The following is a 25,225-nucleotide window of genomic DNA, read 5'->3' as shown; positions in this document are numbered from 1 at the left end:
CAGTAACGTATTACAAAAGCTTTTTTTTTCGATTTTTTAAATATAATTTTCAGTTTGTAAACAGAGATATTGCTATATGGCATAGTTTTCCTACGGTAAAATTTCTTAGATATCTTTACGTTTAAACATTGTTTGGTGCTTTCATATGTAGGTAGTTACTTTAGCCGTAGTTCCCTGCGTAATATAAGTAGTATGTAGTAATATAAAACCCACGCATACTCATATATGTAGATTCGTAATATTTAAAAAGGTTACCTAGTTTAACCTTAATACAACAAAAGGTTCATTTTTAAATGCATTTCACAAAACAGCTGTACCAGGCGAAAATGTGGCTAAAATGCCGTGAATTTCCGTCTTGTTTTCATTAACAGAACAAGGGCCGGAATCAAGAGCGATCTCAACCGCTAGCACGGCCCATTAGACGACCCCCAATTTGTTGAGATTTTCACTCCACTTCGCTCGTGGAAAGTATTTTATAAATTTTTTGGGGTCAAGGACTTAATGCTTTGCGACAAAAATTGTGGGAAAACGCAAAGGTGAAGTTTGCGTTTTGTCATCAATGTCATCATGACTAAGTAATATCTTTTGAAATTCGTACAAAAAAAATATATATATATAACGATGACGATGACGATGATGCGTTTTTCGACTAAAAATACGTGAGTGACCCGTTTTTAATATATTTAATATGTCTGTGTCTCACGGAAGTTTTGTTATTAAAATAACGATGTCTACTATAATAGTTTGCTATAGCACAGCAGTAGTGGGTCCCATATGAGCCGTAGAGAAAACGCCGGAGAAAATACTTGGAATCTTCCTTTGATAGAAAGACCTATAACTACTATACCTACCTATAGGATAATACCTACTATCTTTGGTCAGTTTAAAGACTTAAAAAAATAACTTAAAATTTGCTGACAATTTCACGCCCTTATTAAATTATTTTAAGGTTATAAAAGTCAATATAGCCTATTATTATTCAAAACCTGACCTGAGCTTTATTTCTAAAATTCATATATGCAAACCAAAACCATAGTAAATTTTAATAGTGAGAATTTAAGAAAACCTTCCGGAATACAATCCAGTGTGAAAAGATTGACAATAGCGATTTCCTACCAATCGCGCCCTTCGTCATGCGAACTGTCAAGCCTTTTTGCGTCCCTTTGATTTTATCTGTATAAAAATTGAGCTATTCTTCGGGGGACTGATTTGACGAAAAGGCTCTGAGAAAAATTCTTCGATTTCAACCGGATCCGTTGTTATATTATGTCAAAAGCAGATGTGACTGCAGATGATTTGCACATCTTTGTCTGATATGTTATGTTCAGAAAAAATTCACGAAGAAGTAAAAAAGTCTTGTAAATAATTATACAAAGTTTCTAAAATTCGAGTATTGCTAGGTATAAAAAGTAACACTTAAGGTAAAGGGCCCCTGTTTCGGCAGGTTAAGTCTCTTGAGAGTTTGTATATTACCAAGCATTTTTTTTTAATATTACTAATCATATCAACACCTTGAACGCTTTTGAGTAAGTTATATTAGTTCTTTGTTAATAATTTAATGTATAAACTATAGGGTTTTAGTTGAAACTTTTTTTTATATGAATTTTTTCGTGAACCTCTTATTTGGCTCCCATTTCGTGATACAAATTTAGCTCAGCTCCTAAGTTCGTGAATTCGTGTCCCCTGTTTCGTAATAACGTTTTCTTAGAGTAATAGGTGATAATTTGCTGATAATCATTTTAAATTACCTACTTACGAGTAATTGTAAGGTCAAATTAAAAATAATATTGAAAAAAAAAATTAATTGAGAGCTAAGTAGCTTAAAGCTTTTTGTACTCGTCGACTTTAATGGTTGAATTAAGACTTCGTAAACCATATGGGTACTTTAATATTTGCTTTAAAGCCGAAACTATATAAATAAAAAATAAAATAAAAACTTTTTTTTACCAATTTTTTTTTTACAAAAAAAATATTAACTATCTTATACGTTAAATATAAACATACATAAAAATAAATTAAATTATAAATAAAATTGTGCTAGTAGTTAATATGAGAAATTGAGAATATACGTGGAATATACTCGTACCTTAAAAATTTAAACTCGGGTCACATTCAAACTCGTTTTATGAGAATTCTAGTGAAAAAAACATATACCGAATTTCGCTCATACGAAACTTCATGAAATACATTAATTGTTTTCTAATTTATTTTTTTAATTATCTTCGTTGTTATATTTAAAAACAAGCACTCAAAATGTATCTAGAAAATCCTTGATTCGTTAGTGGCACGAAACAGGAGACACATGAAAAATATAATGACCGCTATTTCGTATATTTATTGCAATTTTAAGGTATTTCTATGCATATATTCAATCTTTTTTCTTATCAAATCAATTACTAAGGAACCCACAGAAACACTCCCAAAAACTTTTTTTCGAATGGGTTTAGCTTTTTCTTCCTATAAGCTTAACAAGTGAGAGCGCGCACCTTACGCCTAAAAAAAGTGCACGCATACAACACAGCTGTTCGCGGCCGTCTGACAGTTTCGACCGTCGTATTACTCTCAGTTTAATCACTAAAATATTGGTTATTATTTTATTGAAGAGATTAAATAATACAGATTTTTTTCATATGTATAATTTGAATAAAAAATATTTGTATTCCTTATTATTTGCGCCAGAAACAAAACTAACGAAATAACGTACTAACACGAACTTGGGGCCCTTTACCTTATCTGGAGTTAGTCTAAGCTAACCCGAGACAGACTCTCTGTAACATAGTAAACTCCATATTTTCAGATGTTTTCAGATGAAATGTAGGTTAATATATTTAAATGTTGTGTATTGATTTGTGCAAGAGCCGAGGCCTAAATACCTACTTACAGAACACATTTTTTAATTATAATTTTTTTGAATTCTGAATTACTTCCAGACTTTGTCACTTCTCTACTGACTCTAGAGATAAATTATTTAACACTTAAGGCTTAAATTTGCATCACAAATAGAAGACAAGGTATAAGGTATATATAGGTGACCATTCAGATAATTTTAAACACCTCTCACACTACACCACTACACTTACGTACTTACCTATGTACACTATGAAATAGTCTTTATATTTCTTCCCTTTTCAGTAAGTCCACGTTAAGCTACAGTATTTGATATTTGATTCCAACACCAATACGGCCAATACCCAACTAAATCCTACAGATATCCGTCCTTAAAGTTTACGGTTTCGTACGAAATAATAATATTAAAATATCGTAGCAACCGCAAACCCAAGACATTTCAGATATAATAATACAAACAAAACGCTAGACAAAAAATATTGAGAGAGATTTCTTTAGGGAATTGAAGTTGCCTTGACTGGAATTGGATAGTGAACTAAAGCTTGCCACGGTCTTATTTCTACCTCGGTTGAGCGGGAAAATCCTTTTCACCGCACGACTATCAATCAAGATTTCATTTGTATAATTTGCCTTTTTTTCAGCGACGCGTTCTGTTTTACTGATGGCCATTTTTAGGATGCGCAATATTTTGTTTGGGTTGGAAAACGTGCTATGTTTTCAAGTTACTCAAGGGCATCAAAATCAAGTCGTTTTTAGAGAGTATTGGTTAAGTGCGAAGTGCGTAGTGGATGAGCTAAAAGTAATGAGAACGCCATTCTACTAGTTTCTATGTTGCTGGATTCGTCAATCCATGCGTCCAATGTTAAAACGGCCGTTTTTGTTTTGAGTTTATAGATTGACGAATCCAGCAACATAGAAACTAGTTTGATGTATTCAAAAGGTACTTTAATACAAGATACAGTCCGTAGCGGCCCCCTTTTTACACGACTGCCCAAAAAAAAGAGTGTATTGTTTTCAGCGTTCATGTTTGTATGTATATATGTATGTGAGTTTCTTTATTCCACGATAACTTCAGAATGCCTTAACCGATTTAGATGTATGATATATCATTAGAATCCTTACATCATCCCGGGTGACATAGGCTATGTGACGTCATTACAAAATCAATATGGCGGACTTAATACGCTAAATTACGCAACCTTAAGAAAAAAATATCTTGCAAACCTATCGAGTAGGGTATCAAAATGTAGAGCTTTGAAAGGCGAGTAATAATATATATGAAACATGTTGGTTTAAGTCTAATTTTGAGAAAGTAAGAATTTTCAAAATATGTTAAGAAAAGCAAATCCCATGAAACCAAATATTATTATTGAATCGGATATTAAAAGGAAGGTTTTGACCGCCGATCATAAAAAAACATATATATAGTACATATTACATTATACTACTTAAAGTTTGAAACACATGTTTTAAAAGCCGCCAATACCTATGTTCCAAATTGCGCTAATGGAATCGAAATGTGTACAAATAACTTATATTTATTAATCAATACGATTGTAGAGTCCGTCTAAGCTAACTCTGTACCGACTTTGACAGAAAAAAGTGTGAAAGTGTCATTAATAACGTATTTTTTTGTAAAATCTACATTTTTTCAAAGGCCAAAGGCCGAGCTGCATACCCTACACGAAGGCCCGGAGCGTAAGACAAACCCGGTGCGCGCTTTATACAAAATCCCCAAGTATTCTAATTGCAAAAGCCGAAAGCCGAGCTCCTCGCAGGGCCGAAGGACTGGAGCGTAAGGCAGGTGCGTGCTTTTTGTAAGTTCCCTAAGTTTCTTAATTGCGAAGGCCGAAGGCCGAGCTCCGCGTAGGGCCGAAGGCCTGGAGCCAGGCTCGGTGCGTGCTTCCAACTTCCCCAAGCATAATCATACCGAAGGCCGAACTCCGCGTAGGGCCCGGAGCGTAAGCCAGGTGCGTGCTTTTTTTTATCTTCCCCAAGTTTCTTAATTGCGAAGACCGAAGGCCGAGCTCCGAGTAGGGCCGAAGGCCCGGAGCCAGGCTCGGTGCGCGCTTCCAACTTCCCCAAGCACCTCAATTCCGAAGGTCGAGCTCCGCGTAGGGCCGTAAGGCCCGGAGCGTAAGCCAGGTGCGTGCTTTTTGGAACTTCCCCAAGTTTCTTAATTGCAAAGGCCGAAGGCCAAAGCTCCAATTAGAGGCCGATGGCTCGAAGCGTCCAAGAGAGGATCGTTTCCACGCAAGCTCGCGTCCATGCTTACTAGTTCTTCAAACACAGAAACAATATTATACAAGTATCTAAATTATAAAGGCCGAAGACCAAGGTCCACAAAGGGTCGAAGACACTTTTACAGCTCGCTATAAGCCCACATATTTTATGCTTGTACTATTAACCTAAATCGCAGTAATATCTATCAGATGCCACAACTTTTGCTCAAATCCGTTGATTAACTGATGAGGAGGTAATCACGTAAATAAACCTCCACGAGTGTTACTTTAGATCCGAATAAATCAGCGCCATCTGTATCAGCATTAGGTACATGCAATTCTGAGTAATGGCTACCATGTACCTACATATATTATTATCTAAATATCGGTATTATAATTATGCGGTATTAAAGATATTATAGGAAATATGTAGTTGCAGAGATAGTAAGCTCCAGCACTTTTCAATACGTCTGGTTTTTGGGTCCGACCTATTTAGGTTTACAAGCACGTTTCATGGTAACATATCAAAAATCAGCATGATGAAAGCTCCTTGAAGGAACTACATTGCCTTAAATCATAAAAAATATGGTTAGTCTGTATGATCACTAAAATGTATAAAATAAAAATAATTAATTAAAAATTAAAAAAACACGACTGCAGTTTAAAAGCGAACTGAAAAGCCAAAAATAATTTTAGTTATGTTAGTTACTCAACTTAATTAATGTAAATTAGAATATAAGTGTTCAGGCAGGGTCATAAACAGCAAATTCAAAAGTTTAGGCTCATTTAGGATCGTGACTGTACCTGTATATTTTATTTTGATTGCAGTCGGGGACCTTTTAAATGGGAAAATTTTAATACATCAAGGTCCCCGACTGCAATTGAAATAAAATATGCAGGTACAGTCACGATCTTAAATGAGCCTAAGCTTTTGCATTTGCTGATTATGACCCTGCCTGAACACTTATATTCTAATTTACATTCATTAAGTTGAGTAACTAACATAACTAAAATTATTTTTGGCTTTTCAGTTCGCTTTTAAACTGCAGTCGTGTTTTTTTAATTTTTAATTAATTATTTAAATATATTTTGTTAAATTGAAATAATCACGATTATTTAGCAGTGGCGCTAGTGTGCACTTTGATGGGCTCTTTTGTTGAACTTTTACATAATACTTACTTGACATAATGTTAACTGGACAATATCTTATGACATGATGAAATTGATGAACAATCCCAAAGCCCCATATGAGTGGCTTCATAGTTATGTTAACTTGAGGGGTTTCGGGAGGTGACACTATTCCGTAACCATTACAGAGATTAAGGTGCTTAATTTCTGGTAATTTCAGCCCTTGTAAGGTGCGCCTGATCAGAAATTGAACATCATTGTTTACTCCTATCCGGTGGCGAATGCACTAGTCCCAAAACGCACTATTAGTCAATACACTCTAATTTCGAAAGCCCCTCTTCTCATAAGAAACTAGGCCCAAAATACCATATTTCCAAAAAGGCTCATTCTCGATTTACACGAGAACCATTGAGAACTAGTCCCAAAATACACCTTTCCCAAAATACCCCAAATTGTGTTCACCTGTGCGTGGCGTAATACTTTATTCTCATAATGCGTAGGTCTCAAAACACTCTAGTTCCAAAATACCCTATTTTTTTGGAATGTCTCTTTGTGACTGCTTTCAGCCGTAATCATTACCCGTTTGATGCCTAAAATATTTTTTTCAAAAATAGGATTTACGTATTTAATTATTATTTTGAGCTATACAGGGTGTAATCGTTAAGTGTTGCTCGGCGATAGTTCCGTAAATATAGCAGATATCAGAAAATTTCAAATTGATATCGAAAGTGCATATAGTGAAAGTGAAGGGCAATATACACACGAGTGTTTTAATGCCTGTGTTGATAAAGCAGTGTATGGAACTATCATAATTAGGTGGGCGAGAAACTACCCTCATTTATGGCATTATTTAATTATTTAATGCCATAAATGAGGGTAGTTTCTCGCCCACCTAATTATGATAGTTCCATACACTGCTTTATCAACACAGGCATTAAAACACTCGTGTGTATATTGCCCTTCACTTTCACTATATGCACTTTCGATATCAATTTGAAATTTTCTGATATCTGCTATATTTACGGAACTATCGCCGAGCAACACTTAACGATTACACCCTGTATAGCTCAAAATAATAATTAAATAAATCCTATTTTTGAAAAAAAAATTTTAGGCATCAAACGGGTAATGATTACGGCTGAAAGCAGTCACAAAGAGACATTCCAAAAAAATAGGGTATTTTGGAACTAGAGTGTTTTGAGACCTACGCATTATGAGAATAAAGTATTACGCCACGCACAGGTGAACACAATTTGGGGTATTTTGGGAAAGGTGTATTTTGGGACTAGTTCTCAATGGTTCTCGTGTAAATCGAGAATGAGCCTTTTTGGAAATATGGTATTTTGGGCCTAGTTTCTTATGAGAAGAGGGGCTTTCGAAATTAGAGTGTATTGACTAATAGTGCGTTTTGGGACTAGTGCATTCGCCACCGGATAGGTTTACTCTTATACTAATAAACTTTATATAATATATGTAACTATATATACGAGTGAATATGACAAATATAGTTTGTCATACGACTGTCTCATTTCAAACATAGAGAGAACCGTTTTATCTTTATCTTACACTAGTACTAGCACCCAAAAGAAAAGGATGAGTATAGTTTTTTTTGTTCTTATTTACCTACTGACAAATTGGTTTGACAAATTCTAAATACTAAACGCAAAAAGGTTTAAATGTACTATCCGTAACAACCCTATTATTCACCGTTGACAATGTAACGTCAATTAAATGACAAACATTTTTTAGTATTTAACACGCATTTTCTTATTTAATTATTTTCTTTTCAAATTTATAAAAAAAACTTTTAAATTATGAATCAGGACGCGAAAAAAAGCCTACCAAGTTTTAGCAAAAGTCCGACATGTAACGAGAAAAGTAGAGTGACTTATTGTACTGACCTGGAAAAGTCCGTGATCATCTCCAACTTCGAGCGCAGGGGCTGGGTCCAGGTAGGCCCGGACGACGAGTGGAACTTCTACTGGTCCTTCACCACCAACTGCCGAAATATATTCAGCATTGAAAGCGGATACAGAATGAACGACAACCAAATTATAAACCACTTTCCAAACCACTACGAACTGTCAAGGAAGGATTTACTCGTGAAAAACATCAAGCGATACAGAAAAGATTTAGAAAAAGAGGGCAGTCCTTTAGCAGAAAAGGCCGAGGTGCAACTACCGAACGGTCATGTCGGCGTTCGATATATTCATCTAGATTTTATACCTGTGACGTATGTCCTGCCCGCTGACTACAATATGTTCGTCGAAGAATACCGGAAATCTCCCCAAAGCACTTGGATAATGAAGCCGTGCGGCAAGTCTCAAGGCGCCGGAATTTTCTTAATAAACAAACTTTCCAAACTAAAGAAGTGGTCGCGAGAAGCGAAAACTCCCTTCCACCCCCAATTCAGCAGCAAGGAAAGTTATGTAATATCACGTTACATCGACAATCCGCTTTTGATTGGCGGTAAAAAGTTCGATCTGAGGTTATATGTGTTAGTGACGTCATTTCGTCCTCTTAAAGCTTATTTATTTCAGCACGGGTTCTGCCGCTTCTGTACAGTTAAGTATGACACGAGTGTTACGGAGTTGGATAATATGTACGTTCATTTAACTAATGTTAGCGTACAGAAGCATGGCGGAGATTACAATAGTCTGCACGGTGGAAAGATGAGCATTCAAAATTTCCGTTTATATTTGGAAGGCACTCGCGGTCGAACGGTGACGGATAAATTGTTCGCGGAAATGCAATGGCTTATCGTGCATTCATTGAAAGCAGTCGCCCCCGTGATGGCAAACGATCGCCACTGTTTTGAATGTTACGGTTATGACATAATTATTGATGATGCGCTCAAGCCGTGGCTGGTAGAGGTGAATGCTTCGCCTTCGTTGCAGTCTACTACACACAACGATAGAATTCTGAAGTATAAACTGATTGATAATATCGTGTCTGTGGTTGTGCCGCGGGACGGAGTTCCAGACGCGAGATGGAACAAGACCCCGTCCCCTGAGGCGCTCGGTGACTTCGATCTATTAATCGACGAGGAGTTCATGGAAAAGGAAGAATGTAATCTACGTCACTACATAGCGAATAGTCGCCGCTTTAGAGTGTGATTTTTATGTTTATCGTATTTTTTTTTTTGTATTGGGATTTTATAAGTAAATCTTGAAAAATTATCATTGGTCTATATTATTATACTGTTTTTATCTGTAAACCTCCCTACTTTTTGCAGATAGGTTAAAAAGGCCTGCCATGAAATGAACTAATATTTATATCGCCACCGTCAACAGTGAATTTACAAAACCATTGATAATTTCCCACAACAGTTTAAAAAATAAAAACATTTAAGAAATAAAACTATTAATAAAAACGGATTATATCGAGTATATTGAACTTATACTACATCCCATCCATCCATCCATAATCCATCCATCCATCTGGTATAGGGATGTGTTATTCAATATCACGAATTCGCGATATAATCCGTTTTAATAGTTTTATTTCATGAGTAACCATCACGGTAATCGAAGACAATATTAAAGACATTTAATTTAAGCTATTTTTATTAAACAACAATACATAATAAGTATGTATTTATATCGTTGTTCACATTAAAGAAATATTTCAAATCAAATATGCTTGTTTAAACATATTTTTAGGCACACCTATGACTCTTCTGTACATAACCTACTTTCATCTATTAACAGTTCAAAGTCCCCCAAAGCTTTGTCGCTCGGCGTCTTCTTCCAGCGAGCATCAGGTATCCCGTTGGGAGGAAGTATCACAGACAGCATATTCTCCAGCAGTTTCCTCTTCAGGATACCGTCGTTCCTCGTCGTCGGTGTCGTCGACGGCGACGAGTTCACTTCGATAAGCCACGGCTTCAAATCCGCATCTATAATAATATCGTAACCATAACATTCAAAACAATGGCGGTCGTTCGCTATAACCGGCGCCACAGCTTTTAGCGAATGCACTATAAGCCATTGTATCTCACAAAACAACCGCTCAGTTACTTCCCGACCACGCGTACCTTCTAAATATAACTTTAAATTTTGAATACCAAGTTTGCCGCCATGCAAACGGTTGTAGTCTTCACCATGCTTCTGAACGCTCACATTCGTCAGATGCACGTACATGTTGTCCAGTTCAGCCACACTCGAATCGTACTTCATCGCACAGAACCTGCAAAAGCCTTGTCGGAACATGTAAGCCTTTAAAGGCCGAAAAGACGTAACGAGGACGTAAATCCGCAAATCGAATTTCTTCCCTCCAATCAAAAGCGGATTATCTATGTAGCGCGATATAACGTAAGAGTCCTTGTTGGTGAATCGATGCTGTAAGTATATCCTTGATTCTCGAGACCATTTCTTTAGTCTTGACAAATTGTTTATGAGGAAAATGCCTTCTCCTTGCGATTTGCTTGTTGGTTTGAGGATCCATGTAGTGTTTGGATAGCGTCGGTATTCCTCCACGAACAGATTATAATCTGAAGGCAAGACATAGGTTGCTGGAATAAAATCTAAATGCACATAGCGAGTGCCTTTGTGATCACCTTGAGTATATTCACTTTTTTCCGCTAGAGGGTTTCCTTCTTTTTCTAATTCTTTGCGGTATTTCTTTATGTTTCGGACTAGTAAGTCTTTACGAACTAATTCGTAGTGTTTTGGGAAATGGTTGATGAGTTGGTAGTCGTTGAGTATGATGCCATTATCTGCGCTGAATATGGAACGGCAGTTGCTTGTGTTCGCCCAGTACACATTCCAAGCTTCTGTGGGCTCGACTTGCTTCCACCCCCGTTCGATAAACGTGTTAATAACTATAGTTTTGTCGAAATCCGTGCAGAATGTAAGCTGCTTCGGTGGTTTGTTGGTGATTGATTTTAGTTGGCCGTACATGCTAAATCCGTTTGAAAATGGAATCATCACGAATTAATATTTTGGCAACCTTCCAATCTTTCAATAACTTACAATACGTACTACAAATACGTACGTTTTTTTGTACAATATGGACATGTGACAAATGACATTGAGTGACAATAAAATGATTTTATTTTTAATATTGCCGTTAATCGTTCGGAAATTCAAGTAGGCTAAGAATATATCACAGAACAGAAAGTATCACAGAGAACCAAAACGTTTCAGTGCGTTGCCTGACCAGGAATATGATCACGCGCCATGTTGCGGAATTTCACTGGGACTGATCTTTTCATACTATCTTGAACTGTCATCTTATACATGAGAATAACAGCGCCCTCTTGACAACGATCATATATTACTAGTCAGGCTTTACCTTCAAATTCTCACGGTCGGTCCTGCTCGTAGTTAAAATAAGTGTACCGCGAACAACGTTTTGTACGGTATACATTAAAAATCATTCAGCTATCGTATCGAACAGAGTCAGATCTAATAACATTATAATTATCTGTACTTTCTCACTTATATCAGCATGTAGCTGCCTCCTGTAGGTAGTCGCGGAACTGCAGTCTTGAGTACCTACATCGTTTTTAAGCTAATATTTTTCATCTTCATGTTGTAACATTATCAACTGAAAATCACTGCTAGACAAAGGCCTTCGACAAGGATGTACTTATCTACATAACGTTATTTGATGTAGTGTTAATGTTGAATTTATGTTTTCGGTTTAGATCAGAAGATAAGATGACAACGGGCACAACCTCTTCATGCCATTTTTATTTTATTTTATTTATTTAAGGTTCACCAACAATTGTTGACATCGATACATTAAAAACGTACTAGCTAATACATACCTATAAGGAGTGGTGTCACAATCACTTACAGGTAAACACCGCATGCAAAACATATATATAAGTAAACAACTATAAAAATACTTAAATTTAAACTTAATAAAATAAACTTACTATCTAATTATTTATTTTTACTTTACTATGTAAGTTAACCTACCTAAGTAAGTTTGTCAACACTTGAACTTAGTATTTCATCTTCAAACTAACATTAAGTACAATCACAATTGTCTAAAAGTTTCTCATGAAGTTTAGTCAAAATGACAGCGTGCCCAATGAATTCGCAATTTAAACGATGATACTAAAGTTACCAAGGTCGTTAAACAAGTGTCAGCTTCAAACCCAAAGAACTTTTGATCGAACTTCACTTAACTCGGGACAACCATAAATTATGTTCTCTTCGATGAGCCCCTGAGATCTTATAAGGACGCCATCCATCTTGTATTTAAGACCTTCATTCTGTCAAGGTTTGTCGCGGCATCTAATAATTTCTTGTGACACTTTAAAATAATACTTTAATAACCCTTTCCGCTAACCAGAAATGTATAAAAGCTTTAAAAATGGGAGAAATGTTTACTTTGCAAATGCAAAAAAATGTTGGCTTCTTACGCCAATATTGATGATGATGATGACCACAAGCATTTGACACGTCATAAGTTACGAAAAACAAACGAATACTTACCGCTCTTCCTGCATTCCGCGAAATCCCGAAATACGAAAACGAAATACGTTTACGCGACATTAAACGCGTTAATTTTTATACGTTCGCGTGCCTGAACATTTCCGACTCACGCCTCGCTGTCGCAGAGCATTCAAAGGACTCGTAGCAATATAATAACTATTTGGAGCTCGCATAGCCCAAATGGCATTTTCAGACGGCTTTCTGCCGTAGGAGTTTTTACCTCCCTTGTACTGAACACTCGACATAGGTCATAACTAAGCGGCACCCAGTCTGATAACTTCCTCCTATAAATTCAAACCAACTTTGAATTCAACAGCGCGAATTGCCAGCAGTCCTATTTCCTATTGTGAATACGGGTAACTACTATTGAAATATGGAACTCGAATTGTTTTATTTTTGGAGCGAAAAATATGAGCGCTTTTCCGTGGAACAATATTCGTGATTAAAGATTGGTCAAACCAATTTGTCAAAGATCAGTGTAAGAAAAATATAGTATGATTCTCTCTATGTTTGAAATGAGACAGTCCTTTGAAAAACTATAATTTACTTACCTTAATAAACTTCGTCTTCTTTTATTTTCTTTCACTCAAAATCCGCAATATGGCGAACGCCATATAAAATCTTGTCAACCCTGACTAACCTACAGGTACAGATGTAGTGCATATTTATTTTCCTCCGTATTTTCTCGGAAATGTTCATATTTGTCATGCTACTTCAGTCAACCTCAGCACTTTTTTCGATACTGACTGAAATAGCGAGACACGGTTATACGTTTCCGTAAAAATACGAAGGAAAAAAATTATGCACTATATCTGTATAATTATATTTATATCCATAAATAAAGCCTTGATAGTGACATAAATGGAAACATGTCAGCCCACAAACATATGTTTTGCATCTGCATGTTTACATGCCGCGTCTAATAATGCTGGAGCACTCCATTTATCATTCGTACCATATTTCACAAGTTTGCTATTTGTCTTCTCATATACCTAACCCTCCAATCTCGCGTACGGCAATTGTTTATCTAGAAGCTCGCTTTTGGTATTGTATTATCTATCCGAACCGATTTGCTGTCTCAATTCACTTTATGCAGTCGTAAAATTATTATGTTTAAATGTAATGTTCCTTGTCGCCTTAGTGAAAACACATTTTCACTAGTTAAAATCAGTTTTTCGAAACGCCTCGGTGAAAACTATTTTTAACTGAGGTGTTTCAGTCAAAATAGTTTTCGTAAAGTTTTTTGGTGAAAACTAGTTTTGACTAATTATTTATAAAATACGTAGCACTAAAAAACTAGTTTCGAACCGAACCCTGAGATTCCTTTAAACTACAGATATAGTGCATTTAATTGTATTTTCTCGGAAACGTTTGTAATTATCATGCTAATTCAATCAACTTCAGTACTTTTTGTAGGTACCGAGACTTTTCCGTAAAAATACGAAGAAAAATAGTCATGCACTACATCTGTAACACAAATAAATAAATAAATGATAGAACGTATACTTAATCACAAAAATGCTAGTATGGTTAGCAAGTCACATTCTGTCTTAAAAAAAAAACTAAATTGTCAATTCAACTCTTTGAATCACGATCGCGAGATTCCCATAAAAGCATTTCACGTTGTTATTTCTGCAAATGGCATTTGTACAAAAAAACCTTAGCTACGCCAATTTCCATTCGATTTTAATGGACAATCCGCTCGTAAAGATGTATTCCCGCTTTTGCACTGCAGTTCGATGTTGTTTTATTTTGCGAGAATGGATGAGATGCGAGAAATGGAAATAACTCTTTTTCTCCAATATGCTCGGTAATGTTCACCTTGTTGTAGCTAAAATAGTACGGAAAGTACTTCTTTATGTTCAAACTCAAATAAAATAAAAATAAAACCATTATTGTCCTGTTTTAGCTTGAAAAGTAGGAAAAAGAACAATTTTATGAAACGGTTCATTGAGAATATATTTTTGTTAATTTTAACATCTAAATTAAGTAGTATAAGCTCTGCATACAATAAATATTTATTTTAATTTCACACACGGTTCTTATTTCCTCGTATATATACAGTACTATTATGTATGTTTATTTTTTTCAGGACATTTTTACTTACAACTCTGGCTGGCTAGCATGAGTTGCGTTCTCGCGCGCGAGTCCATTCCATACTTGAAATCTTTTATTTTTATTTTAAATCCCGCTAGATGGAGTCGCTATTTTACAACCCGCAAAATGTCACGAACACTTTTGGTCCAATATTAGATAACAGCAAAAACCTGGCCCCTTGATCTCCTTTCACAGCTGTTTACCCAATCAGAAAACAATTTCCTCCCGTTCAAGCCAGCAAAGTATAAAAACGACAATATTTTAAGGACGAACTCGGGCGTACGAATGACTTCGCACATCGCCTGAATCCCGGTAAGCTCCTAGAGGCCAGTAAATGCAGGAGACTGACAACAGAACTGCATAATGCCAAAAATATAATATTAATATAGAGATTTAATTCACATCTAATAGATATCTATCGTAAAAGTGACATTGGTTGCCCGAATTGCGCTGCAAAAGAGAAAGTTTGAAAGAAGTTGAAATCTAAACTATAACGTATCTAGAATGGATCTAGTACGTGTCGTCTCGTGTGAATATCTTGAAGTTCGAATACGGCAGATAGTCTCGACCTATTAGGCAAATTTTTGCGCTATTGAATTTGGAACTTTATTTTATTTCTACAAACATTTCTACAAACAGTAGAGACTACAAAACTAAAATTGAATTTATACCTATTTGTACAAGTACGCGGTGGAATACGACACTAGAAGTTGTCGTTCTTATTATATTTACCAGCCCCTGTCTCCACCAATCCTGCCGTGTGTTTTCCAAACGCTTTCAGTTTTATTTCCCTTTGTTTTCAAGGATACGCAATCAAGGGGGAAATTCTTAGTTTGAGAAATGTAGAGGCTTTTGAAGCCATCATTTTTGCGTGGCCCTGACTTGAATTTATGTGTGTTAAGTTAAGCCGCTACGTGACCCGACTTACGTATCGAGAATTTCATTCGACGTATTCTTTGAGTTTCATGTGGAGCTAAGATTACAAAGTAATATTTTGCCGTGTGCGGACTTTCAGTGTTGTTGTATACTTTTTTGTCGTTATCCGCTGTCACAACGGTCCTTTTATGTCTGTGTTTTTATTTTTACGCGACACATGTTGCCTGTCGCGTATTTAAAATGTTTTACATTCCGTTTTCCACGTTTCGTGTGGTCAGTTACGGTGGCGTAAAACGAAAAGCGGCCAAGTGCGTGTCGGACTCGCTCATGAAGGGTTCCGTATTTAGGGGATTTATGACGTATTAAAAAAAAAACTACTTACTAGATTTCGTTCAAACTAATTTTCGGTGGAAGGTTGCATGGTAATGTACATCATATATTTTTTTTAGTTTTATCATTCTCTTATTTTAGATGTTAAGCGGTTAGGGTTGGGAGGTTTAAATTAAAGTCCCAAACGCTTTATAACAAATAAATTTATTAAAAAAAAAAACCCGAGCGGTGGTCGTGGTAGTGGTCCGTTAAATTTCAAATTAGCCTGTCTGATTTCACTGACGTAGGTGGGTACTCCCCTGACGTGGCAAGGTGGTCGTGCGAGCCCTGTGTTCGGACGCCGGGACGTCTCGGGAAGCGCCGAGGTCAGCTGGTGCGTGAAGCCGGGAAGCCTCTGGAGGGCCTCCTACTCTGCGGTCGGATCAGCAGGTCCCCCCTGCCGCCGTAGTTTTAAGCCGTCTAATTGCACCCTGGAATGTACATCGTCCAGCTTTATGTCCACGTATTAATTGGCCGCTCGGTATGAACCCCAACGATGACGCTAAGTAAGCAAGGGAGTAGCAAAAAGTAGATGGTGGGTGTTCATAACCAGAACGGAGTTACAGCGGTTATGTGATATGGCAAGTAGGTACCAAAAGCAGAGTGCAAGATTAGAAAATTAAATTACAATAATGGGGATCAACTAAAATGATAAAAATGCTATAAGCTAAGCTTGTGAGCTAAGGCTATTAATAATCTGAAGTTAAATAACACGCTGGGCAAAATGTATGAGACGCCATGTTATAACGGTACTTTTACCGTTACGCCGCGACGCGGCGGCTAACAGCTCTTACTAGAAAGGAATTATTTTAAAATACATGACACCGGCAAGGCACAATTAACATTAGGTAAAAATAAGGTGAAAATAAGCGTTTTAGCACAATAGAATTTAGCACACTAGATTCTTAAAACTAAGTAACGTTCAACACTTACCCAAACGGGGTGCAGGACGGGTAGAACTAACTAGTACTTAAAATCATTTGCTTATAGCAAATTTTAAAGATTTAGCTACACTTGGCTAGGCCGACTTGCGCCGGCGCGTGAGAGGACACGGCACACGGCCGTGAACGCGACCGGCAGCGTCTATCCCTAAAGACGATCGAGCGCAGAGTGGGGCGCGGAGTGATGGCCGGTGGTATAAGAAGGGTAAAACTGCTGACATCGCCGTTCGGCGGAAAGTACAGTCGCGCACAGAAATGTTATGTTAATTTCTTAATTTCACATTATTTTAAAAAATACTTTTGATTTAGATGCCTATAGTAACGTGCATCGTTACAAGGGGGGGGGGGGACACATTTTACCACTTTGGAAGTGTCTCTCGCGCAAACTATTCAGTTTAGAAAAAAATGATATTAGAAACCTTAATATCATTTTTTAAGACCGATAGATACCCCAGACGTATGGGTTTGATGAAAAAAAATTTTTTGAGTTTCAGTTCTAAGTATGGGGAACCCCCAAAATTTATTGTTCTTTTTTTCTATTTTTGTGTGAAAATCTTAATGCGGTTCACAGAATACATCTGCTTACCAAGTTTCAACAGTATAGTTCTTATAGTTTCGGAAAAAAGTGGCTGTGACATACGGACGGACAGACGGACAGACAGACAGACATGACGAATTCATAAGGGTTCCGTTTTTTGCCATTTGGCTACGGAACCCTAATAACTCTGAACGTTAGTACCTACGAGTAATACCGTCCTTTGTCAGTTGATTGTCGTTTTATTTTTCAATGTAGATTATTTATCAACATTACAGAAACCAGCCAGCCTATTATGGATAGCTTTATCCATCTTTATCCACGTGATAAAATAACTGTCACTGTTTAACACCGTGGGAAAGAAAGTGACGGACACCGTTTTATCACGCTGTCACGTAGACAAGAACGACCATCATATCCGTACAGTAGGGCTATGATGGTCGACTGTATAAATGATATAGCTGTATAAATGGTGATAAAACTGACATTTTATCCAGTTTTTATTGATTTGTCGTCTTTTCCACTTTTGACAGCGATAGTCGTTAAATGATTAACTGCATAACATGGTCGTTGGATAATATGTCATTTGTCTACTTTTCCAACTTAAACTTAGTTGATAAGTGGATAAGTTAAATGATATAAAAGACACTTGTCTAGATTTATACATTTTTATAACATTCATACCGTTTTGTCCACTTTGACAGCGATAGACGGTAAATGGCTACGTTTGTTGGATAATTAGACATATAGTCGATTTTTGACGGCTAGCCTTTGATTAATTTATCGTAGTGCTCACTGGGTCACGATAAGGTGCTCTCGTGTTTTAAAAGTGGTGAAAAATATTTATTTTTGGAATTACTTAAATATCAGTAAGTATCTGTTTTTTTTTTCAATATAATATATAGGTACAATTTGAACTCCATTTGTTTCCATATAACAATATCATTACATTATTTGTAGGAATGGCAAGATATCACTTCTTCTTGGCCGCGGCTGTCATGGAAGAAAAGCAACAAAGGAAAATCCAGCGACGGGCCATAAGGGACATATGCAACCCCTTTGATATGCCCAACGAAGAGTTTCGGCACATATATAGAGTGCGCAAAGAGTTGGCACTCTATTTGTGTGCCGAACTCGACGCCGACCTCAAACCTAACCATGACGATGGATTGCCGGCACATCTTAAAGTAAAGATATAATGTTGCACTATTCCTCAAATCATTATTGTCACTTTTAGCACCACCTTGATCATAATACTTATTTAATAATGACATACCAACTTACAACTCTTTGTTTTAGGTTCTAACATCACTGCACCTATTGGCTGACGGTAGTTACCAAAGGGGAACTGGTCAAGACCATGGCTTGTCTATTGCTCAGTCCACTGTCAGCAAGTACCTGGACCAATTTGTTACTGCAGTCAATAGAAGGTATGTCTATTTTGGTACTTAACACCACTGAAACAGGGGGTAACAAGGTAAAAATATAAGAGTGCAGTGAGATATTTTTTCTATAATGATGTTCCTTTTATACGGCGTAATCACTACAATCAGATACATTGGAACGCAAAAATGACTCAGTCAGTAACATCATATTAAATCTTTTTTCTTACGCAGAATTTTGGGGACTAGAGCCCGTACCATGAGTCTCTGACAGTGTCAAAACTGACATTTACGCTATCGAGAACGTAATTTACTTTCTATACATCTCGCTCGTACTCGCATATTAGTGCAAACGAGATGTATAGAAAGTAAATTACGTTCTCGACGGCGTTTATGTCAGTGCCAAACTGATGGTAGCCGTATAGGTATGAAATAGAAATTTATTAGGCTTGAATGTGTTATAATTTTTTTTTTTAATTTTGTACTTTTATAGGGAATTTGAATTGTTTCAAAATATTTAATTGCATAATAATCATACCTAACTTTTGTTATTACTTCCATATTTATGTAAGTATTATTCAATATTAGCTACATGTAGCTAAGGTACCAAATCATTAAAGTGGTGGATTGTTTACAGACTCAAGGACAAATGGATACTCTTTCCAGGAGACGAGCAGTCCCGGCAATCCATCGCCAGAGGTTTTCAGGAGGCATATGGGGTTGCTAACATCTTGGGTACAGTAGACTGCACCCAAGTAAAAATATTTCCACCTCCGTTACCACACGGTGTACAGTATTTAAACAGAAAAGGAAATCATGCACTCAACGTTCAGTTGGTATGTAAATAATAACTTCAAACTCATAATTTGATAATTTTGAATAAATCTAATGCATTTCGTTTGCTTGTAAACCATAAGATCGCCAAAGTAAAGTAATCCCTATTAGCGTTGCTTCACCACAGACTGGTACGTTTTGTTACAAATAACTGGTAAACATCTTATTTAATTAAGTACACGTTTTTAGATTGCGGACGTTAACTGCAAAATACTGTCGGTGAATGCGAGGTTTCCGGGCCGGGTACATGACTCGTTCATTTTCAATAATTCTTCAATAAAAGACGAGTTACGAAGATTGCATAACGAGCATATTGGAGAATACTTTCTTCTGGGTAAGCAGCAAGTTATAATATACTCGTATTATCATGGAAATAAGTATTTTTTCATAAGTTTAATCTTTTATAAAAGCCTTTATCTTTCTGTTCTTACTGTTATTTAATAAAAAAACACCTAATATTCATTCAACTAAATTAGGATATAAATAGGTGGTCGAGTATTTTGTTATTTTGAAGATAATTAAGATATTACATAAAATATAACCATTGTTATAATGTTTTAGTTTATACTAAACATAAATTGTAAATAAATAAAAATTGTAAATGAATGAATTAATTAATTAAATTCGTAAAGTGACCATGTAATATTTCGGCAGGGTTACATCGATTGCCACGGCCAAGACTGACTAGTCGGTGTAAACTTAGCGTGCTAAAATATATATAGGTATGTCCGAAAACGTAGAACACCAAAATAAAATATAAATATAAACATTTCAGGTGATTCGGGGTACGCTCTTGAGCCATGGCTCATGACGCCCGTGATGAACGCTGCCCCGAATAGTCCGGAACAAAGGTTCACGGCCTGGCACTGCCGCGTGCGAAACACAATAGAAAGAACAAATGGATACTTAAAAAATATATTCCGCTGTCTGGGGCACGACCGTGTGCTCCATTATAGCCCGGCTAAGGCTTCGGCTATTATTTATGCTTGCTGTACACTATATAACATAATGGAGCATTACAAGTAAGTGAGCTCTAGCATTTACATAGAGAATCAAGTAGGTATGTTACAAAAATGTTTTAAAATACAGTACTTGTACCTAGGTAGTAGGTTCACGAAAAGATAAGGTTTGCCTACCGCAAATAATAAGGTTTGGCTCCGCTGCTCAAAACTAAAGAACCTAATACCTATATAGTAACCCTTGTATGATCACTCGAATCTTTCTATCCGTCCGGTTGTCGCGTAATTAAACCACTGACATATTTTTTTGAGAATGACCCATTTAAGATTTAGGAGGATAACACTTTATAAAAACATTAAAATTACTCAACAATTAGACTAGGGTAGACGGGGGTAAATTGAAACATTTATTGTTTGATGGCCTGTAACTATTTTATTTTTACAGTTAGCTATGAAGGAAAACATCGTGAGGAAACCAGCATACATCCGCAAAAAACATTTAAAGGTGTTTGAAATTTCACAAATTTAACACATATCAGTGAAAGAACAAGGTTCAAAGTCAAATGGCGTTCTACAAGTTTTAATCATGTGTCTAAAGATGGCAGTAAATTTACTGTGACTACAAAATTTACTTTGACAATACGCCTCTTTACTAAATTCTCTTTGATATAGGTATTTCCTTGTTCCAGAATTCTGCCAGTAATAGAACCAGAGGCAGTATTTGAAGAAGACGCTGCTCAAGGTGGGATGCATTATCCGCAAAACGGACTTCTGTTAAGGGTGGCACAGGAAAAACGTGCCCAATTAATAAACGATTATTTCGCCTAGTTCCGTTCCACGGGGCCTAGGGCCGTTCCACGACCGATGCTGCTTCGGTACTCATTAAACATATTTATAATATTTGGGAAAATTCTTGTGATGCAATTGGCATATTTTGTGATCTTTCTAAAGCATTTGATTGTGTGGATCATGGAACGCTCATTTTGAAATTAGAACACTATGATCTGTCAGAAAATGCCCTAACCACTCACATGATTCCAGCAACTAGAGTTTCAAGATTGCGCACCTCTAAAATGATCGTCGCAACTCGAGTTGCAAAAGGAGTGTATGCGGTTTTTTATTTATTATCTGTGAAGGGCTGCACAGATACGGTATAAACAATTTTTAAAATACAGACTACCAACGTGACAATATTTAAAAAATGTTTCAACCATATAGACACAACCACAGTATTTCTTATCTATTTTACTTTGCAAGTTGTTCAGGAAGTGCGATGTGTAAAAAGTTGCTGCGTGTTTTAAAATGCCTCAAGTATTCAAATTTAGATATTTCTATTAGTAATGTATATTAAACTACTCCGCGTTTATTGGTCTATTAGTTTAAAACTATATTTTAGACCTACTTAATATTGATGACCAAATAATATCACTTCAAAACAATAGTTCTGTAGATTCTTGACGTGTTTCTTATTTGAATGCCCTACATTTCTAAGATTACTAAATATATCTTGAGCAACCAATAGACATTAAATAGTTCGATTATTAAGTTACATTAATAAACCATAGAATGTATTAAATCACTGTGTATTACACAGGATTAGCGATCAAAACATGTGACGGTAAATTGTAAGTACAAACCCGGCAACTGTGGTTGCTTAAAGCATTTCTGCATATCGTAAGGCATGTGGTGTACTAGACGCGTTGCATACGCGTTTTGGGATTTTTTTTACTACTTACTTATAATTTGTATTTACTAATATTTCTTTGCTATTTACATTGAATAAACTAAATAATTATACGATTAAATAAATAAATAATTAGGTATTACAATTTTAAAGTTCCTATTTCTGTTGAACATCTGCACCGCGCGCTGTTGTGTCTCCACCCTAAATGGGTAGCCATCTTTATTTTTGAGATGGAAGAAGTCAGTTTACCGGCTTATTTACGTTTGTAATCAGTATAATTTTATGTGTTAATAGTTATTATTGGTTTATTGTGCTTAATATGTTGTGAAGTGTGTGTTATGGTGGATGTATTAAACGTGTTAGTGTAGTTATAAGTGTAATAGTATAGTTCGGTTGTTGGTGATCGGCAATTATAAAAACACCAAAATTTAGTAGGTACGTAGATACTCTTTTGTTATTTTAAGTTATATAGCTACTATCATCGTTATAATTGCATAAGTTATGCATTTTATTTCAAGATTATTAGTGTCTTAAACTGTTTTTTACTATATTTTAGTACTTCAGTGTCTAAATTAGCCACAAAAAAATCATGAACATAATATATAGTTTCACAGCAGATTGAGCAATTCGAAAGTTTCTTATCGGAATTTGAATTAGTTTTACTCGGCAATTTCATAGGTGAGCTATCAAGATGTTTAGTACCAATTAAAAGCTTATTAAGTCTTCTTTAAATTGAATACAAAAAAAAGATACGTTATCGATTTAGATTTTTAATTAAAAATAGTTTTCTACTATAACGCGGACATTATTTCATTGGGTCAACTTTGTGAATTTTTAATAATTATTTTTATTATAACAGCACAATGCTATAGTAGTAAAATAAATTCTTTGTTTCTTTATCATTAAAAAACCAAAAGAATCGTTGCAAATGCTTTAGCAGAAGTAAAGTTATCGATTTTTGAAAATATCATGACACTGTGCCGTCGTATCTGCGAAATGGCAGAGCAGTTCAGGGCACCTTTTGTTAAAATCGGAATCATGTGAGTGGCTAAACTTTATGTCTTCTTACCTTAGCAATAGAACACAAACAGTTGTTGTAAACAAAACCCAGTCTAGCGGAGCTGTAGTCCAATTAGGAGTACCAGAAGGTTCTATTTTGGGTCCATTCCTGTTTTTGGTTTATATAAATGATTTGCCATGTATAGTAGAAAATCTTTGTGAAATAGTCCTTTTTGCTGATGACACATCATTACTTTTTAAGGTTGATCGTAAATCTTCCGATTACAGCTCAGTTAAGAAAGCACATCAAATATTTTATGTTGGTAATTCATAACTTTTTTTATATATATGTTTTCCCATTTATTTTTAATAACTTTATTTTCTTTTCCTTTTGTAAGAATTTGATATGTTTTCTGAAAAAGCTACGTATTTGTATGATTCCATGTACATATATAAATCTGGGGGCACGGTAGTGCCCCCGCCAAGTCGAGCAAAACAAAGAGGCACGGCCGTACCATCCTTTTCTCTATTTCTATTACACCTTATGTGTATAATTGCATGAATTCTTTAGTAATTTAAATTGTTTTTTTTCCTTATTTTCTCGTAATGCATGTTAATTATAAGATGTATAGTTTTGTTGCCGGTCCCATATTGGGATACCCTCCTCCAATTGAGGGGGGATTTAAATCTTCTCGGGGCAGAGGTGTAGGGTTGGAGCCGGTCTACCTAGCTTTATTTGACGTTCATAAGCGCATTGTAATTATGCCTACTTGAATAAACTATCTTTTATCTTTATCTTATCTTATCTAGTACTATTTTGTTTTGTTATGTTAACACTGCCTTCCTGAAAACATTCTAAGGAAACCGAGCTATGCCCAAGTAAAGTTTCTCCCTGAGTAAGAAGGTCAGATGGTAGCTTATGTAAGACTGCCTGTGCCTTCTCAAGTGAAACGTGGCAGAATATTGGACCAGTGGCGTCGCGTAAACCAATCTAACCGTGGGCGAAAACCACTACTGCGAAACCCTTTTCAACGTGTTTTCCCAAGGTATTAAAAAGGTTGGCTTTGAGAGCCCCCCCCTAAGTGCGAGGCCGTGGGCGAAGCCCCCGTTCGCCCACGCCTAGCCACGCCACTGTGTTGGACTTATTACAGCCCGATTCGAATTTTAGTAATTCGATCCGTTTCCAATATGCTCCTGATCTGTCCAATAACCAAAATTCGAATCGGGCCGTCAGGATCAAACCTCTGTCCTTCTCTCTCTGTCTGTATGTGTATGTTTGTGTCTTAGGGCCACCCCACATTTAGCGTCTTTCGAGCGTCGGCGTCTGGTCAGCGCTATGGAAAATGACGTCGCTGTGCAGTTGTGTCGACGTTGCGTCGAGTAGCGGCCATAGAGTTGTAGACGCCAATTCGCTTGAATAAATAAATGTACAAGTATTTAAAAAAATAATTTATTAAAACATAAAATAAACACTTTGTCAGTCAGTAAGCTTCAGGAAAACTATACACATCCCTTTCTTTTGGGTGCTAGTACTTACTAGTGTAGGTAATTCAAAAACTGTATGAAAATAAACACTTTTTACAAGAAAACGAAAACCGACTACATAATCATTGACAGTGCTTTAGTTTAGACAATTTGTTCAAAAATGTGCGGCAATGATGACATTTGTCAAAAGTCAGAATCTTATTAGTGTCATGAATAAAAATGATAATTGGTATAGCTTTTAGTGTTAGTGTCTACTAAAATTATTGCAAGTAATTTTCTACCAAAATTTCCGTGTCGTCTAGTCCTGTCGTTTGCCTGAAACAAAAAACGCGAAAATAAAAAAAAACTGAAATTAGTTTTCTTGTATATCAATCAATAAGACACTATTTTACGAAGTTATAAGTCCCTAGTCCTAATC

General features: G+C 36.1%; 3 protein-coding genes across 3 annotated transcripts; 2 read left to right on the top strand and 1 right to left on the bottom strand.

The window, feature by feature from the left end:
• The first annotated feature begins 7,964 nt into the window (after positions 1-7,964).
• LOC134650892 (polyglutamylase complex subunit TTLL1-like) lies at positions 7,965-9,329 on the top strand. Its single transcript, XM_063505829.1, has one exon. The coding sequence runs from the start codon at positions 8,012-8,014 to the stop codon at positions 9,311-9,313; it is 1,302 nt and encodes a 433-aa protein (XP_063361899.1). The 5' UTR covers positions 7,965-8,011; the 3' UTR covers positions 9,314-9,329.
• Positions 9,330-9,775: 446 nt separating this feature from the next.
• Positions 9,776-11,172, bottom strand: LOC134650645 (polyglutamylase complex subunit TTLL1-like). Its single transcript, XM_063505578.1, has one exon. It carries the CDS (start codon positions 11,123-11,125, stop codon positions 9,866-9,868), a length of 1,260 nt encoding a protein of 419 aa, XP_063361648.1. The 5' UTR covers positions 11,126-11,172; the 3' UTR covers positions 9,776-9,865.
• A 7,255-nt stretch (positions 11,173-18,427) lies between these two features.
• Positions 18,428-20,718, top strand: LOC134650644 (putative nuclease HARBI1). Its single transcript, XM_063505577.1, has 5 exons — positions 18,428-18,651; positions 18,764-18,894; positions 19,484-19,682; positions 19,870-20,014; positions 20,456-20,718. The coding sequence occupies exons 1-5, from the start codon at positions 18,463-18,465 to the stop codon at positions 20,704-20,706; spliced, it is 915 nt and encodes a 304-aa protein (XP_063361647.1). The 5' UTR covers positions 18,428-18,462; the 3' UTR covers positions 20,707-20,718.
• The last annotated feature ends 4,507 nt before the right edge of the window (positions 20,719-25,225 follow it).

The sequence above is a fragment of the Cydia amplana genome, chromosome 9 (genome assembly GCF_948474715.1).
Source record: "Cydia amplana chromosome 9, ilCydAmpl1.1, whole genome shotgun sequence".
Lineage (NCBI taxonomy): Eukaryota > Metazoa > Arthropoda > Insecta > Lepidoptera > Tortricidae > Cydia > Cydia amplana.
This window is presented reverse-complemented; position numbering and strand designations above follow the sequence as displayed.